Below are 17,516 nucleotides of genomic sequence, written 5' to 3' on the forward strand. Positions count from 1 at the left end.
GATATTTATATTTTCAATGAAAACTAATAAAATATAAAAATAATTTTAATTTTTGTGGATTAAAAAAATCCCTTTATGGATGTTTGTAGGGAAATTTTTGTTTTCAAAATCAACAGCAAATCAACAGTTTTCATTGAAACACAAAGAAACATGAAATTTTGTCCAATTTTAAGCATTTAAAAAAAATTTCCCATAAAGGGAAATTTTCAAAAAATTTATAAAATGTTATTTTAATTAAATTTTCTGATCTGACAAATCTTTCTCTAAAGAATACCCATACCAAAAGTGAAAATTCTTTCAAATGCAAAAAAAAAAGAATTCTTCCAAAGTTCGCCTCAACATTGTTCGGTCGATTGGTTGTTTTGTTGTTGTAAAGAAATCAAATACTTATTGGTTTTGTATTAGAATCACGTAGTAACAAGAGTGAACTATGAGCGACGTGTAATAGCGCATACAAAATGCTTTTGATTGGATGGATGATGGTATGCTTCTTTGGTAAAATTGATGGCTATTTGCATTACCTCGGTGTTTTTTGGTTCGAATCAATTTATTTCCATGCTAAAGACATAAATAAGCTAGAAAAACAGCAACAACAACAACACTAGAAACAGAGAGCCATTACTATAATCATTAACCTGCATTTAATTGTGCAAACAACAACGTTAAACCCCATCCATCCATGGTTTATGTCAATGTTTGTGTGAGAAAGTGTTTTTCTCTTTAAAACTACAACCTACTTGCTTTTGAATTACCAGTTTTCTATCGTAAGAACATTTCTTGTTTTTTTTTTTTTGTTTCTCAATAAAATAGTTATTTTATTTTTAGAACTTACTTTTGCCCTTAACAAATTCCGTATGCTGATCCTCGGCCAAATGATGATGTGCAGAACTGCTACTACTAATACTACTGCTGGGCTGGGAGGCCAATGACGATATCAGATGTTGGCTTGATGGACGTGGGCGATGCGATGACTGTGAACGATTGCCATTGTTGTTGTTGCGCTTGCGCTGTGATCTATTGTTATTGGTATCCTCGTATTTGTTGCTGTTGCGGCCATTGCGTGTACGTTGCGCCAGCAGAGGATCAAAATTATGCGTGAGTACTATCAGTAGGAGTAGTAAGGCTCCAAACCAATTGTATCCTTTCATTGTCAATTTAAGTGGCAGCACACAGCTCAGCAGCTTGGTAACGCCAACGTCATTATAGTTTTTGTTTCAAATCCCTAAATGTTTGGTTGGGTGGCTTAGTTGGGTTGCAAGATATAAATCTCTTTTGGGTGGGTTTTCAGTTGCTGTTTCTAGGTGGTTTGGTAAGTTTTCACTTGGTTTTTCTTTAACTTTAATACTCAACAACACTGAGAAATAAGGCATAGATTTTTCATTTTTTGTTTCAGAATCTTACGTCATATGCAATTCTGATTGCAATATAAATTTTGCAAAATTTAAGATTTTGGTTTTCTTTTTTGTTGCTGAATTTTCTTATGATTTGCTTTTTTGCAAAAATAATACACTCTCTCACATGTACATATGTTGTGTTAGGCACTTTACAAACAGTTGGCAGTTTTATTTTGCCGTTTTTTTTTTTTGTGTTTCAGATTTACTAGCCAAACAAGTTTTACTGTTGGTAGTTATTTTGTGCTTCTTCTTCTTCTTCTTCGTGAAGTGATCTTTTTATTCCGAAATTTTCTTAACACAAAATAATGGTTCACTTTTGCTTTTTAATAATTTTTTCTCATTTATAATTCCAATTTGTTTAATAATCCAAAAGAAAGAAAAAATAACCGCTAAATAATCCAAAAAACGATTTGCAAAACAGTGGAAGTAAAAATTATGCTGGCATTTCCATACGGCGACGATGACAACACGACGAACGAAGTGCGCTTTAAAACGTTGAGTATGAAACTAAAGTTTATCTTGGAAATACAAAATGTAACTACCAACGCCATAGCCAGCCATGCAATACGGCACACACAATCGGCTCGGCTCTCCTTGTTGTTATTGTGTGTGGTGGTACGAGGAGGAGAGCCCAATGGTGGTTACTCTCTTTTGTGATGGCATTTCCATAGCCAGATTCAGATTGTTTACCACCACTACATATGCAGCAGGCAGGCAGTTAAAATCAACATCCATCCACAAGATACGAACAACCACTTTTTTCCTGGTGCTACTGGTGGTGCATTAAATGTTGTTGGTTTGTTGGTGTCTGTGATTCTCTCCCTGTAGAATCCATTGAAACGATCCATCGATCACATAGCCCAGGTATTTTATTTCAGGTAGTATCTACTATTCTACTGACTAACAGTTGGAAATCTCAGCATGTGCTAAGAAACAGGTCGCTCTTTCTGGCAACCACTCTCACCTGTGTTCTTTTAGAAATATTATCTTTTTTTTAAATTACGATAGAGAGAATTTAGATAAATTTAAATTGAACGAAAAACAAAAATAAAACGTGGGCTTACTCTATATTTTGTTGTTGTTGCTGTTGCTGTTGTTTTTTAAGATTCTGCTTAAAAAGGCTAAGATCATAAAATTCGTGTTGTTGTTTTTTGTTTTGTTTTGTTTCAACGAAATCGAAGAGGTTATCTATAATTAATATCAAATTGACAATTGGAGATCATTTTACGGTCAAAAACAAACCGAGGCAAAAGCATTGGAAGATCATGTTTTGTTCAAGAAGCCTACCTACTCCTTTGTACTTCAAATTTCCTTTGATGAAAATCGCAAAAAAATGAAGTAAGGTATATTAGATGAAAGGAGAAGAATCGAAGGAAATTTAATGCGCCCAAAAGTTGTTTTTATACAATGCCAAAATTAAACTATTAAACAATGTTGCAAACAATTAAATTTAATGATTTTAGAAATGAGAAACAGAAGGATGGATATGTGGGGAGACATGGAGTACGGGGGTTTTATGTTCAAAATACGATTTTGCTCAACATTTTTAGGAGAATAATTGTATCGCTGCCATGTAACTAGTAACATGCCCCGTGGCACACAAAGGGTGCCGACCTTTCAATCCAACACCAAAACATCAGATTTCTCGGCGTTGTAATTTAACGTTAGTGGCGGGAACACTCCCTGAGTACTCCTTCCAAGCTAAACATCTCTTGACGTAATTTCGTACAATGCGCGATAATAATGAAGTGCCGTCCTTCTCATGCACAGAATTGATATTGTCGAATGAAACATTTTCTGAAAGCAAAGTAAGGTATTGTAAATATTTAAAGATATATATTGTTGCAGCAACCACATATTTTGCGTCATTATGGTGTTTGACACAAAATATATGGTTGCTACAACAATATATATTTTTAATATTCACAATACTCTATATAAGCATATTCTGCTTTCTTCAACAATATTTTCTGTGTACAGACTCTACTGTTGTCTTGGATACTCATGGGAAATATAATTGAATTGCGCAGTGACCTACTGAGTCTTGCTTCAATGCACCAATTATACTGAACCTGGTCAGAGCAAACATGGTTATTTTCAGAGTAAAATAGAGTATTGTACAAATATGTATTGCTGTCGCAAACATATGCCTTGTCTCAGACAACATATTATAATTTAAGACAACAATGTGCATTTTACTAATGTTTGTGCTGACTATAAACATAGACAAGGGATCGGACGGATTGTGGACCACAGTTTCGATACAACAAATAGAGGTCGATGGGAGTAATTTATTTCCTCATGACAGAAAGTTTTAACAGATATGAAACTATGAGAAGTTTGTTAACAATAACGATGTTGTGGCAGGATAACGAACCAAGAGTCTTAGGTGTTGATGAGAGATACTGCTAGGATCAATTGTGAAATTTTGATATCACTGCTCCCAAAAAGGAATTTTTGTCGTGGAAGCATTTGTTCTCAGTATTGAAGTGTAGATTCCCAAAAGAATTACAGCCCAATGGTCCTACGCCTTTGTTGCAGAACCACAACTTATTATTATTATTATTAATATTATTATTATTATTGTGTGTATGTGTTCCGTTACACAACAACTTGTAAAACTTTCCAAAATTAAATGAAAAAAGTAGTAAAAATTCGAAAAATTAGCAGGTTCCTTAAATAGCTTCGACTATCTTTTCATGGCTAACATTTCTTTTTGGCTTCAGTTCGTGTTTTAACACTTCAAAATTGAGGGTTGGTATAAATTGTTGGATGGGATGTTAAGTGCTTCATAAAAGTTTATAAAAGAATTTTAAATTTTTTATTCATAAATTCATCTTTATATTCATTTAATATTTTTTGTAGATTTTAAGTATTGATTGCTGATAATATTTTATTGGTGTATTAAAATATGCTAATATTTAATAATAAAAAAAACCTATTTAATATTATATTTAATTAATAAAGTCATAAATTTATGGAATTTGATCCGTTATTAACAATTAAACATTTTTGTTGCTTTGGAAGCGAAAACTTAAGGGAGAGTTATGTATATAAAAAAGATTACCATCTCGGTTATCTCAATATGTGGCCGATTAAAAACCATTTGTGAGGGTAATTTAATATCGACATTGGCGAGTGAAAATAGGGATTGGAATGCTTGTTGATGATTGCACACAACAGTGGATTTGAGTCGGATAGATTAGGAATTCTACTAACACCGACGTAGCCTAAGACCACCCCGGGGGCCTGGACCCCTCCCAAATGGTAATTTTCAGAAATTTTTTGTTTATTTTACTTGCAAAAGTTTAAATTTTGTCCATTGGACCCCATCCCCCAAATGATGTCGAGATGCATTTGTGAGAGCAAGGTGTAAATTGTACAGAGTCGCTTAAAGTGGTCTTCTAGGAGAAAGCAAACATATCAACCTTTTCTAGTGCTATTTAAAAACATTCAGAAACAGATTAATAATGCAACTTCAAATTAAGAACGTTCCTGATCAAGCAGAATCTAGGGAACTTTTTAGGATGTATGTAGATATCTTATTCGTTCTTGCTTAGTTGTATCTATCACTGTCGAAGGTGGTGAGAAGAAAGAAAAGATTTTACCGTCCTACATTTATAGGACCTAGGCTTAAACCTATCGAACGTCCCTTCCTTTTCAATCTCATTGAGACGGCAGTAGTAGATTTGGGAAACTTCCTCAACCTCAACCATATTTTTGTGTCAAATTTCAGTTCCACTAACCTAATATTTTTACTGCATGTAGACCATTGATGACCAGCAGAGAAAAAGCGACATTGAATCCTATGCACGTGAGTCTAGGCAGAGAAGGAATATTGTTAAGGTAGGCATTTTCTGGGAGCAAAATATGGTACTGTAAACATGTAATACTAGAGAGAAGGTGCAGTCTTCGCATTGACAGACGTACTTGAAAAGTACAAACAACACCTAAAGGTGACGCAGTGTATTATAGCTGCCATGACGTAAAGCATGAGTTTGGTTGCGGATTCGTCGGAAACTAAAACATCTGGTATCCAGCTTCACCCCATTGAATGAAAGACTTGCTGCAATTCGAATAAAAGCTAAATTCTTCAACATCAGCTTTATTTGCGCTCATGCTCCCGCTGAAGAAAAGGACGAACAGACCAAAGATATATTTTACGAGCGCTTAGAAGAAACATATGATCGTTGCCCCTGCCCATGACATTAAAATCATTCTAGGCGATTTTAATGCCAAAATTGGAAAGGAGAATATCTTTGGCCCAACAGTCGGGAAATTCAGTCTCCACAGTGAAACATCTGACAATGGTATGAGGCTGATAGACTTTGCAGCTGCAAAAAACATGGTAGTCAGCAGTACCAGATTTAATCATCTCGATATTCATAAGGGCACCTGGCTGTCTCCAGATCAAAGAACAAGTAATCAAATTGATCATGTTGTGATAGATGGAAGATATTCATCGAGCGTGTTGGATGTACGATCGTTCCGAGGCGCAAACATTGATTCGGACCACTACCTTGTTGCAGCAAAGGTACGCACCCGCTTAAACGTAGCAAACAAAGTACGAACAGACACAACACGAAAGTTAGACATCGGTAAGCTGCAATCACAACAGATAGCCACAGCATATTCAACTCAACTAGCCCAATTGCTTAATCAAAGCACTCCTCATCCCGATAACATATCAGCGCAATGGCAAAGCATTGCCCACTCCATGCAAACAGCCGCAAAATCCATACTTGGATACCAGAGACCTCCACCAAGGAATCCATGGTATGATCAGGAGTGTCGTGCTGCTACCTAAGAGAAAAATGCGGCATGTAGGGCTACTTTACAATTCGTAGCAACGCGTAGCGCACGAGAGAGATACAGGAAGAAAAGGAGAGAGGAGAAACGTCTTTTCCGCAGAAAAAAGAGAGAGATGGATAAGCGGGAGTGTGAAAAAATAGAGATGTACAGGAGCCAGAATGAAGTCCGAAAATTCTACCAAAGAGTCAAGCATCAAACTGATGGCTTTGGTACAGGCACATCCTCCTGTAGAGACCAGCAAGGTAATTTGGTAACTGATACAGATACTGTACTCAGGATATGGAAAGAATATGTTTCAAAACTGTTGGTATCCAATAGCAGCGAAGACGACCCAATCCCAGAAGATGGTATTGAATGTATACCGCCCAGCCAAGATGAGGTAAAGACAGCAATAAATCGGCTAAAGAATAATAAGGCAGCAGGAGCCGATGGCTTACCAGCCGAGCTGTTCAAAACCGGAGGCGACACGCTGATAAGGTGTATTCATCAGCTAGTTAGCACCATCTGGCAGGAAGAACGAGTACCCGACGATTGGAACCTGAGTATCCTGAGCCCCGTCCATAAGAAAGGAGATAAGACTGTATGCTCTAACTATAGGGGCATAAGTCTTCTCCTTATTGCCTACAAGGTCGTTTCAGGGATATTGTGCAAACGACTAAAGCCTATGGTCAACGAGATAATTGGACCATACCAATGCGGCTTTAAACCTGGCAAGTCCACCATTGACCAGATATTTACCCTGCGGCAAATCCTGGAGAAGACCCAAGAGATGCAGATCGACACCTGTCACCTTTTTGTCGATTTTAAAGCAGCCTTCGACAGCCCGTTCAAAGGTATTCCACGCAATGTCTGAATTTGGTATCCCCGCAAAGCTCATCCGGCTTTGTAAAATAACTTTAACTGACACTAGGTCCTCAGTTAAAATAGGTAAGAACATCTCCGAAGAGTTTGGTACCAAAAGAGGTTTCAGACAAGGAGACAGCCTTTCGTGTGATCTTTTCAACATCCTGCTGGAAAAGGTTATACGAGAGGCAAACATCAAAAGAAGTGGCACAATCTACACCAATAGTCACATGTTACTTGTTTATGCTGATGATATATATCATCATGGGCCGATTAGTAAAAGAAGTAACTGATACCTTTATGAAGGTCGAAGGACCATCTGCTAAAGTGGGTCTGGCGGTAAACAGTGAGAAGACCAAGTTGATGGTCCATTGAGCTCGGACCGACAGTGGAAGTTGGTCCCTATAATATTGAGGTAGTAAAAGACTTCGTCTACCTCGGCACAACAAACGACATCAGTTGTGAAATAAAAAAAGAATTGTATTGGCCAACAGATGCTACTTTGGTTTAAATAGGCAGTTTAAAAACAAAGCCACATCTCGTCAAACAAAAAAACGCTCTACAACACACTGATACTACCCGTGCTGATGTGTGGCTCCGAAGCCTAGGTACTTGCGCAAGCAGACAAGGTAGTGCTTGGTGTGTTTGAGAGAAAAATTCTTCGAAAGATCTACGGACCAATCTAAGTTGACTGTGAATATCGACGTCGCATGAACCACGAGCTGTATCTGCTATACAACGACATCAATATTGTTAAACGTATCGAGATGCAGCGATTGCGTTGGCTAGACCATATCATAAGAATGAGCGATGATGAACCCGCTAAAAAGGCGTATAAATACGGACCGCTTGGCGGTGCACGCAGAATTGGCAGGCCAAGGAATAGATGGCACAAACAAGTGGATGATGAGATGAGAAGGCGCGGTACTCCAGAGTGCGAAGAAACAAATAGAAAGAAATGGAGATCTTTTCTTAGTTCGGCCTATGGAACAAATGTTCTGTAATGGGCCAGCTAAGTAAGTAAACATGTAATAATATATATTGTTAGAGTAACCATATATTTCCATTATGGTGTTTGACGGCCAAATATATGGCTGTTGAGGCATATTTACATATACGATAGTTTGCTCTCAGAATATGTTTGCCTGAACAATATTCCTTCTCTGTGTGCATGGCGACTACTTCGCAGGATTTCCAATATCTTCCGTAGGCAAGAGTCCTTATTCCAACAATCTGAGAAAAATTGATAATGTGAATATGTAAAATAAATATTGTATTTGCAGCTGTATATTTTGTAACTGGTGCCAAATAATATAGGGAGTCCAGGCATTATTGTATATAGTTACAATATATATTTTTTCTGCCACATATGATTCCAGTGACCATATTTATTTTCAGTGTGTGTGTATAAAAGCAGTCTTAATGGACATATTACTTTAGTAACAGAGCCAAAAAGCATGCTAGTGGAAATTTTCGCAGATCCGATCTTCTTATAATCGTATAGAGTACTTACATCAAATTTTTAAAAAATTAAAGCATACCTGGAAAGAAAAAAGGAGGGAATTTGTTAAAAAAAATCAATTAAATAAAATTTCAACGACTTAGAAGTAATAGTTTCTTAATTAATAACTAAATATGTTTAATGAATATAGGAAGAAATAAAAAATATAAGATAGACAAAAATTTCCTTCGAAGGAAATAAATAAAAGTATAATCGATTTCATTTTATAATGAGCTAAAATTTGTTGATTGAGATTAATAGTGGTGGCAAAAAATCTTCCATTTAAACAGAAACTTCTACAAACTAAATTTTACACAAAAAGATCATAGGAAAAATTTGGTTTTAAAAAATTTAAAAAAAATATATAATTTGAGGAAATTAACTCATAATTATGTTCCGTTCTGGAATATCAATCATTTTTTTCTTTGTCGACGGAAATTTCCATATTATAATTTTGCTGGTAAAGAACATAAAAATTACATGTTATAATTTCCCTTTAATTCGCCACAGTTGCCAAAAATCAAAAAAAAAAAAGATACAACATTATTTGCTTCTTATTGGCCGTTTTGTTGTGGATGATTGTTTCACAAAAGAAACGCCAATCAATAAAGAAATGACAACGACGTCGATGTTGATGATGGCTTTGAAGACGACAGACGATGTTTTCTCTGTTTAAGGCCACCAACCATCATATTAACGGTGTTATGAAAAAATTATTAGCGTAACCGAAACCAGCGTTGTCAGTATTGGGGATTTTTCCCCAAATTGGGGAATTTTTATTTGCAATGGGGAAAAAATTTTCGACTTGGGGAATTGGGAAAATGTTGAGGAAATCTGAAAAATATTTGGGGATTTTTGGGGAATTTCTTTTTTGTCTAATTACTTCAGATCATCTTTTAATTTCAGTACGTTAATAGTAGCAGCGCACGCGTGACGCACAAATAACATGTATCATATACTAACTGGTCGCAGCTGTAATACTTTATGACAGATTTGAAGATTTGAAGTGTTATCATGCGGCTCGACGACTGACAGCGTACTAGAACAGTGGGTTGAATTGAAATAACATTTTCCATCATTTTTACTGATGAAGGGGACTTAACTGCAGAAATGATTACTGTATTGATGGGCAATGATTAAATTAAACTTTATTTAACATTCATGGCTCCAATTATAAAAGAGATAAAAATGCTAAGTCCAAAAAGGATATAATACTTTTTGTAGTTAAATGTTGGCCGATATCGGACAGATAACCCGTTTTTTTTATTCCTACAAGTTTGCTTTAATAATAAGTGTCAGATAAATTAAAAGGAACTTTGTGTTTATTTTATAATTTAAAGTGCGCCCAAAAACAAGAACAATTTGAGAGCAAATTCAAATTAACCAACCCAATTTGAGTAAATTTGATGTATACAGACGGTTTTGCTTGAAATGGAATGTAAGATGTAATAACAAATCCCTGGTAATGCGAACTTTATTCCTTTTTTTCTTAAAGCAAAGTATAACAAAAAGGGATTTTAAAGAAAAGATGTAAGAACGGGCCTTAATCTAAGTTTTCAAACCGATGCACATTGCTAATATGCATTTTTCCCTGTGCACTCGAATATTGAAACCATTTATAAAAAGGAAGAAGATATTGAAAAAATATTTGCAGCAATTCACTGGGTCAACACAATTTAGCTCTATATAGAACCAGTTGTCAACACAAAAATCTCCACGATTGTTTACGAATCGCAATGGAGATAGTTATCATTCGTAAATTGGAGATGGCATTAAATATGCTTTCCGTTCCAACAATTGAAGGCCTGGGTACATAAGCTGCCTCGCCTGCTTACCTTGCTTGCTTCTGATAAAAGAATAAAAAAGAAAAGGGCAACCCAGTTCGAAATTTGCTCGGCCTTCTTTATTCTCTTATTTTTGTTATGTCAGAAATGAAGTAATAAAGCCAGACAACTAGGCGAGGCAGCTTATGTACACAGGCCTTAATTCTTAAGTAGAAAGAGTCTTCTATTTTGAACCATATTCCGAAATAAAATGCAGTACGAGTTACTAGAATAAATAATCAATTTTCTAACAACTCCATTTGTTGTAGAATTTTTGACCCAGCTAAAGAAATGTTGCAACTCTTTCATTATACAAATTTATATAAATCCAATGAGACTAATGATTCTGAATCACTTGAAAGTGAAGTTTTGAATATCGTTAATTTAATTCATATATAAGTGTATAGAATACTTTACAAGTTTAATGATATGAATTTTAATAGTAAAATAAAACTAATTTTGATTTTTTTGTAATTATTTGTAAAAAAAAATTTGGGGATTTTTTTGAGGAAATTCAATAAAATCTGGGGAATTTTGGGGAAAAGTTTTGGACAAGTTGGGGAAATGAGTCTAAAAAATACTGGCAACACTGACCGAAACAGAAACCTATGGCAAAAAATAAAATAAAACAAAAACAACAAAATTAAAAACACAGACTGATTGACCGACCGACCGGCAAATGAAACAACAACACCACTAACACCAACAACAACAAATTAGCAAAACTGCCAAACATGAATATGTTTAACAGGAATCGCTTTTTGTTAAGCCACTCTTATTACTGTTTTTGTAGTTGTTGTTGTTGTTATTATTATTATTGTTTATAGCTATAAGAAACAACAGCTAAATGGACACAGCTGTGCGCGTGCGCATACTCGTAGTATAAGCTTGTTGAGTGTGTGTTTTTTGCGCGATACATTACAACTCAAGCATTTCACACACTCAGTACCAACAACAGAAAAAGCTTATGTTGCAGAAATCAACAGCTAAGCTGGATAGTAAGTAGATGGCTTTCCAGAACATGCCACCACGACCACCGCCATCATGTGGTTGCTTTTACATGGACCATTATGACATGCAAATCTACAATTGGCCACTGACTCAAAACTTAAAATAGAATTTTACGACTCTTTGATCACACGCTCACTCTTCCTCTTCTTCTTTAATTTTGGGTAATATCGGCAATTCGTTAAAAAGTGTGAAATTGTTCATGTAATTTTTTATTGTTTAACATTTCAGAAAGTAGACAAAAAAAACCGAATTCCAATAACAAAATGAAAGTCATTCCCCGAAATAGCAAGTAAACGCAACAACGACATCTTCAACCGATCTCCAACGCCATCATCAACACGATCATCATCCTCCATTCGCCAGGCATCACGAAAAGTTCGTTGGTTTTTTTGTTTTTCGATTACGGTTTGTTTAGAGTTTTTTGTGTTTTGTTTACAAAACCATCATAAAGTCACACTTCAGAAGTGAATATTTGTTACCCCCTCCCCATCCTCCATGAAGCTGGGTTGTATGTGTTCGTTCCTCCAACAGGCGAAGCACCACTTACCAAACCCTTTGCATGTTTCGTTTGCGGCGGCACGTTAATAATAAGTATTGCATGAATATCGTATTTGAGCGTATGTCAGTCAGTCTGCTAACCAGCCAGTCAGTCAGCCAGTTCGGTATCGCTATTCCAAAGAATGTCAGTTTAGTTGGGTTTTGGTACTACAGTGGAACTGGGGTTTGTGGGACAAGAATTTTTATTTCAAAGTAAGTAGCTCACACAATGTATGGCCACAGCGTAGTTCTGACAATTTGTTCGTGAAGTACTAAATGTCCGACATTTCAGAACTATAGATCAGATAGCCGAGCAAGTAACCGTTGAGGGCATTTTCAATGGGATGGATGACCGTCGAAGCCATCTATATTAGAGTAGATGACCGGCTGAGGTCTTAGATTTTCGGTGAAGCCATCCACACCAGAACGAATTATGATAGTCGCTACCGAACGCTTCTAAAGATTCGATGACCGCTGTTGGTATCGACGGTAAAATAGTTCATCGCTGAGGGCCATTGTATATGGCAGAGGATGTTTGTTATCTACAGGAGAGTGGATGACCGTTTGATAAATTATATGTTTGGTGTGGTCATTTAAAAGTTAGTAGATGATCGTTGTGATCATCTAAAATTGGGAAAATATTCGGTGAGATCATCTGCAATAGAATTGGTGGTCAGTAATGTCATCTACATGAAAGTAAATTGTAACTAAGATCACCTACAATAGAGTAGGTAGTCTATGAGGTCATGTTCAGGATAGTATATGATCTCTGCGATGTTATAAAATGAGGTATACAATAGAGTAGGGGGTCGGTAAGGTCATCTACGGGAGAGTAGATGGTCACTGAGGTCATTTAAAATAGAGTAGACGGTCTATGAGGTTATATACAACAGAATAGATGGTCTGTGAGGTCATCTACAGGTCTATAGATGCTTGCTGCGATCATCTAAAAAGGATTATGTATTCGGTGCGATCATCAACAATTGAGTAGATTTCGGTAAGGTCATCTACTGGAGAGTAAATGGTCCCTGATATCATCTACAATGGAGTGGATGGTCTATGAGGTTATCTACAATAGATTAGATTATCTATGAGATCATCTATAGGGCAGTATATGATAGCTGTGATCATTTAAAATGAAGTAAATGTTCGGTGAGATCATCTACAATAGAGAAGGTGGTCAGTCATGTCATCTACAGGAGAGTAGATGGTATCTGAGATTATCTACAATAGAGTAGATGGTCTATGAGCTCACCTTCAGTATAGTAGATGATTGCTGTGATGACAATAGAATAGGTGATTGATAAGGTCATCAACAGGAGAGTAGATAATCATTGTGATCTTCTACAATGGAGTAGAAGTTAGGTGAGGCCATCTACAATAGAGTAGATGATCTGTGGGTCATCTAAAGGGCAGAATATAATTTCTGTGATCATCTAAAATGGAATAGATATTTGGTGAAGTCATCTACAATTGTGTTGGTGTCGGTAAGATCATCTACAGGAGATTAGATGGAACAATAGTTTAGATGGTCTATGAGGTCATCTTAAGGACAGTAGTTGATCGCTGTGATGAAAAAAGTGGAGTATATGTTCAACGAAGTCATCTACAATGGAGTAGGTGGCCGAAAAGGTCATCAACGGGAGAGTAGGTGATCATCGGAAGGTAGATGTTCGGTGAGGTCATCTACAACAGAGTAGATATTCTATGAAGACGTCTACAGGCCGTATATGATTGACGTGATCATCTAAAAAGGAATAGATGATTAGTGTGGTTATGCACAATAGAGTAGGGGATGGGTAGGATCATATACCGGAGAATAGATGGTTACTCAGGTCATTTAAAACCGAGTAGATGGCCTGTGAGGTTATCTACAGGACAGTAGACGATTGCTGTGAGAACATCTACATATTCGATGAGGTAATCTACAATTAAGTAGGTGTCAGAAAGTAGTGGCGGATCATCTACAATAGAGTAGAGGGTTACTGAGGTTATCTAAAAGTAAGTAGACAGCAGCTGAGGCCAAACAATGCCACATCTTCAGTGTAAATGACCACCAGGGGTTCTCTACATCAGCGAATAGAGATTGAAGTATAGCGAAGGCCTTCTACTGCCGTGGTTCCACTGTCCATAACTTTTAAAAGAGTAAACTAAAGTACATTGAGTTTATTAACATTTTGAAATGAAATGTCTTAAGTATGTACGACGATGATGATGATGATTGTGACGATGTTTGCATAGTTGTTGTATTTCAATTCGTCTTTGACAAACCAACAGCAACAACAAAACGTATGCCAAAAATCAACAAATCGCTGTTAGCACACCACATACAAGACAGAGGAAAACAAAAAACAAACCGGCTAGCCTGAGAAACAGACAAACAAACGGCAAGTCATTCGAATTGGGGGTACCTCGTCGTCGAATGGTTGGCTGATTACTTACAGCCATACTTACGCGCATGCGTGCGTACATTCGAAAAAGCGCGCAAGCTTTTAACAAACAACGCTCACTCACTCAACACCGCCAGCAGCAGCACCACTCACTTCAGAAACGAGAAACATAACCCAGTCAGTCAGTCAGCCAGTCATTTGGCCGGTATGCTATTCGCTGGTACAATTCGACATACGACAATCACTCTAAACAAAACAAACAGAAATGCGGCGGCGTCGTAGAACCCGAACCCGCCGCTTGTTGTTTGTTTCATTGTTTGTTTACTTGAAGTTGAGTTTGTTAACCAAAAGTGGGGGTACAACTTTGACGACAATTTTGGTATACAAAAATTTGTCAAAACATTTTAGTAATCTTTTTTTTTTTTCATTTCGGTTTCAAGTCATCTTTTTTGGCAAGCCAAGAAGAGGAAGATGAAAAAAAAAACAAAATGAATGAGAATCAAAAAATAAAATGTTTTCCAAAGAACAAAATTTGTCACAATTAGTTTTAATTGCTAAGCCGATTTCGGAGAGTTCATGCGGTCTTTTTTGTCACAGCCATTCTTTGTTGACAAAATACTAAACTTTGTTGTCTTTAGAAGATGATGGCGAGGTGAGGGAAGGGTACAGCAGCAAACTGGTTGTTTTTCTTTTTTTTTCTGCTGAACCATAAAAAAACGGAAGAAGCAAACCATCACCATCGCAACACACTTCTAAGCTTCTTCATATTTGTTTGTTAAAGGGTCATTAAAAAGGGCCGGGGCAACCAACCAACCACCACCAGATCTCCTAGTAGATGACTGCTGCCATTAGTTAGGCCCTAACTAAGCCAATTATGAGCATCATTTATTTAAGCTCTATTGTGTTAATTATTATTAGCACGTGTTGCAGATGTCTAAGCAGGCTTTCTTCTGGGAAACCTAATTAGAGAATATAAAGTAAAAAAAACTATAAAACGAACATTTAAAATCACTTAATTTGTGTTTTATTTTCATAGGAAGTTCTTAACCCCAAAAAGAAAAAGAAAATGCACTTTCCATAACCTTGTAACGGAATTTCCATAATGCATTTCCTGTTGAGGTGTTGTAAAATTATGGGTGTTAAATTTTGAAGACATTCCTATGATCGTTTATAGTTAAAAGGTCTCCAAAGATCAGTTATATATAGAAGAACTCCTAATGGTATTTTTAGATAGGAGAGCTACTAAAGATCTTTTATGCATAAAAAACATCCTTAAAGTCTTAGGTGGGACACCTAATCAAGGGTTTTCTATAGACAAAAGACCTAATTAAGGTCTACTAGAGTTAGAGGACTCCATAGTTAGAAGACCTATGAAAGGTCTTCTATAGTTAGAAAATCTCCTAAAGGTTTTCCATAGGTGGACACCTTGAAAAGGTCTTCTGTCGATAGAAAACCTGCTAAAGGCATTCTAAAGGTAAAACACATAATAAAGGTCTTCTTTAGGTAGGATAACTCCTTAAGGTGTTCTTTGGATAGGAGAACTCCTCAAGATCTTCCTGAGATCGAAGTCCTCCTAAAAATATTTTATAGATAGAAGACCTCTTAAGGTGTATTTATAGATAGAAGACATCATTAAGGTATTCTATAGAAAGAAGACATCCTAAAAGTTTTCTATGGAAACAGGACCTCCTAAAGGAACTTTATAAATACAAGGCCTCCAAAGATCTTCTTCCTCTTAAAGTCACTTATAAATAAAATATCTATTAAGGTCTTTTATAGAAAGAAGACCTCCTAAAGATATTATATGGAAAGAAGACCTCCCAAAGGTCTTCTACGGAAAGAAAACCCTAAAGGACTTCTACGGAAAGAAGACCTCCTAAAGGTCTTCTATGGAGAGAAGACCTCCTGAAGGTCTTCTATGAAAAGAAGACCTCCTGAAGGTCTTCTATGAATAGAAGACCTCTTAAAGGTCTTCTATAGATAGAAGACATCCTAAGACATTCTATGGAAAGGAGACTCCCTAAAGGTCTACTATGGAAACAGGACCTCCTAAAGGTCTTCTACGGAAAGAAGACCTTCTATGGAAAGAAAACCTCCTAAAGGTCTGTTATAGACAGAAGACATCGTAGAGGTCTTCTATCCATAGAAGACCTTTTGGGAGGTCTTCTTTCCGTAGAATACCTTTAGGAGGTCTTTCTTCCATAGAAGACCTTTAGGAGGTCTCCTGAAGGTCTTCTATAGAAAGAAGACCTCGTAAAGGTCTGCTATGGAATGAAGACGTTCTAAATGTCTTCTATGGAAAGAATACCTCGAAAAGGTCTTCTATGGAAAGAAGACCCCCTAAAGGTCTTCTACTAAAGGAAGACCTCCTAAAGGTCTTCTATGGAAAGAGGACCTCCTGAAGGTCTTCTATGAAAAGAAGACCTTTTAAAGGTCTTCTATAGATAGAAGACATCCTAAGACATTCTATGGAAAGGAGACTCCCTAAAGGTCTACTATGGAAACAGGACCTCCTAAAGGTCTTCTACGGAAAGAAGACCTTCTATGGAAAGAAAACCTCCTAAAGGTCTGTTATAGACAGAAGACATCGTAGAGGTCTTCTATCCATAGAAGACCTTTTGGGAGGTCTTCTTTCCGTAGAATACCTTTAGGAGGTCTTTCTTCCATAGAAGACCTTTAGGAGGTCTCCTGAAGGTCTTCTATAGAAAGAAGACCTCGTAAAGGTCTGCTATGGAATGAAGACGTTCTAAATGTCTTCTATGGAAAGAATACCTCGAAAAGGTCTTCTATGGAAAGGTCCTAAAGGTCTTTTATAGATAGAATACCTACTAAAGGCCCTCTATGGAAAGAAGACATCCTCGGTCTCCTACATATAGAAGACATCGTTAAGATCTTCTTGAAATAGACAACTTCCTAAAGCTAAAGATAGAAGATAGAATACCTTTTAAAGGTCTTCTAAAGATAGAAGACCTCCTAAAGGCCTTCTAAAGATAGAAGACCTCCTAAAGGTCTTCTAAAGATAGAAGACCCCCTAAAGGTCCTCTAAATATAGAAGACCTCATAAAGGCCTTCTAAAGATAGAAGACCTTCTAAAGGTCTTCTAAAGATAGAAGACCCCCTAAAGGTCTTCTAAATATAGAAGACCTCCTAAAGTTCTTCTATAGATAGAAGACCTCCTAAAGGTCTTCTAAAGATAGAAGACCTC

At 36.6% G+C, this 17,516-nt stretch overlaps 1 protein-coding gene across 3 annotated transcripts in view; it reads right to left on the reverse strand.

Annotated features, from left to right (window-relative positions):
- The window catches only part of LOC141387106 (epidermal growth factor receptor-like), a 159,787-nt gene that overhangs the window by 39,242 nt on the left and 103,029 nt on the right, over nucleotides 1-17,516 (reverse strand). Inside the window, exon 1 of one of the 3 annotated variants that reach the window (XM_073956245.1) lies at nucleotides 833-4,592. The exons of the other annotated variants lie outside the window; for them this stretch is intronic. Coding sequence (XP_073812346.1) covers nucleotides 833-1,148 — 316 coding nt within the window. The 5' untranslated portion in view covers nucleotides 1,149-4,592. Of the gene's footprint in view, nucleotides 1-832; nucleotides 4,593-17,516 lie in introns of those variants that run through there. 3 annotated transcript variants of the gene reach the window in all.

This window comes from Musca autumnalis, unplaced genomic scaffold (assembly GCF_047663935.1).
Source record: "Musca autumnalis isolate F117 unplaced genomic scaffold, ASM4766393v1 scaffold_5, whole genome shotgun sequence".
Lineage (NCBI taxonomy): Eukaryota > Metazoa > Arthropoda > Insecta > Diptera > Muscidae > Musca > Musca autumnalis.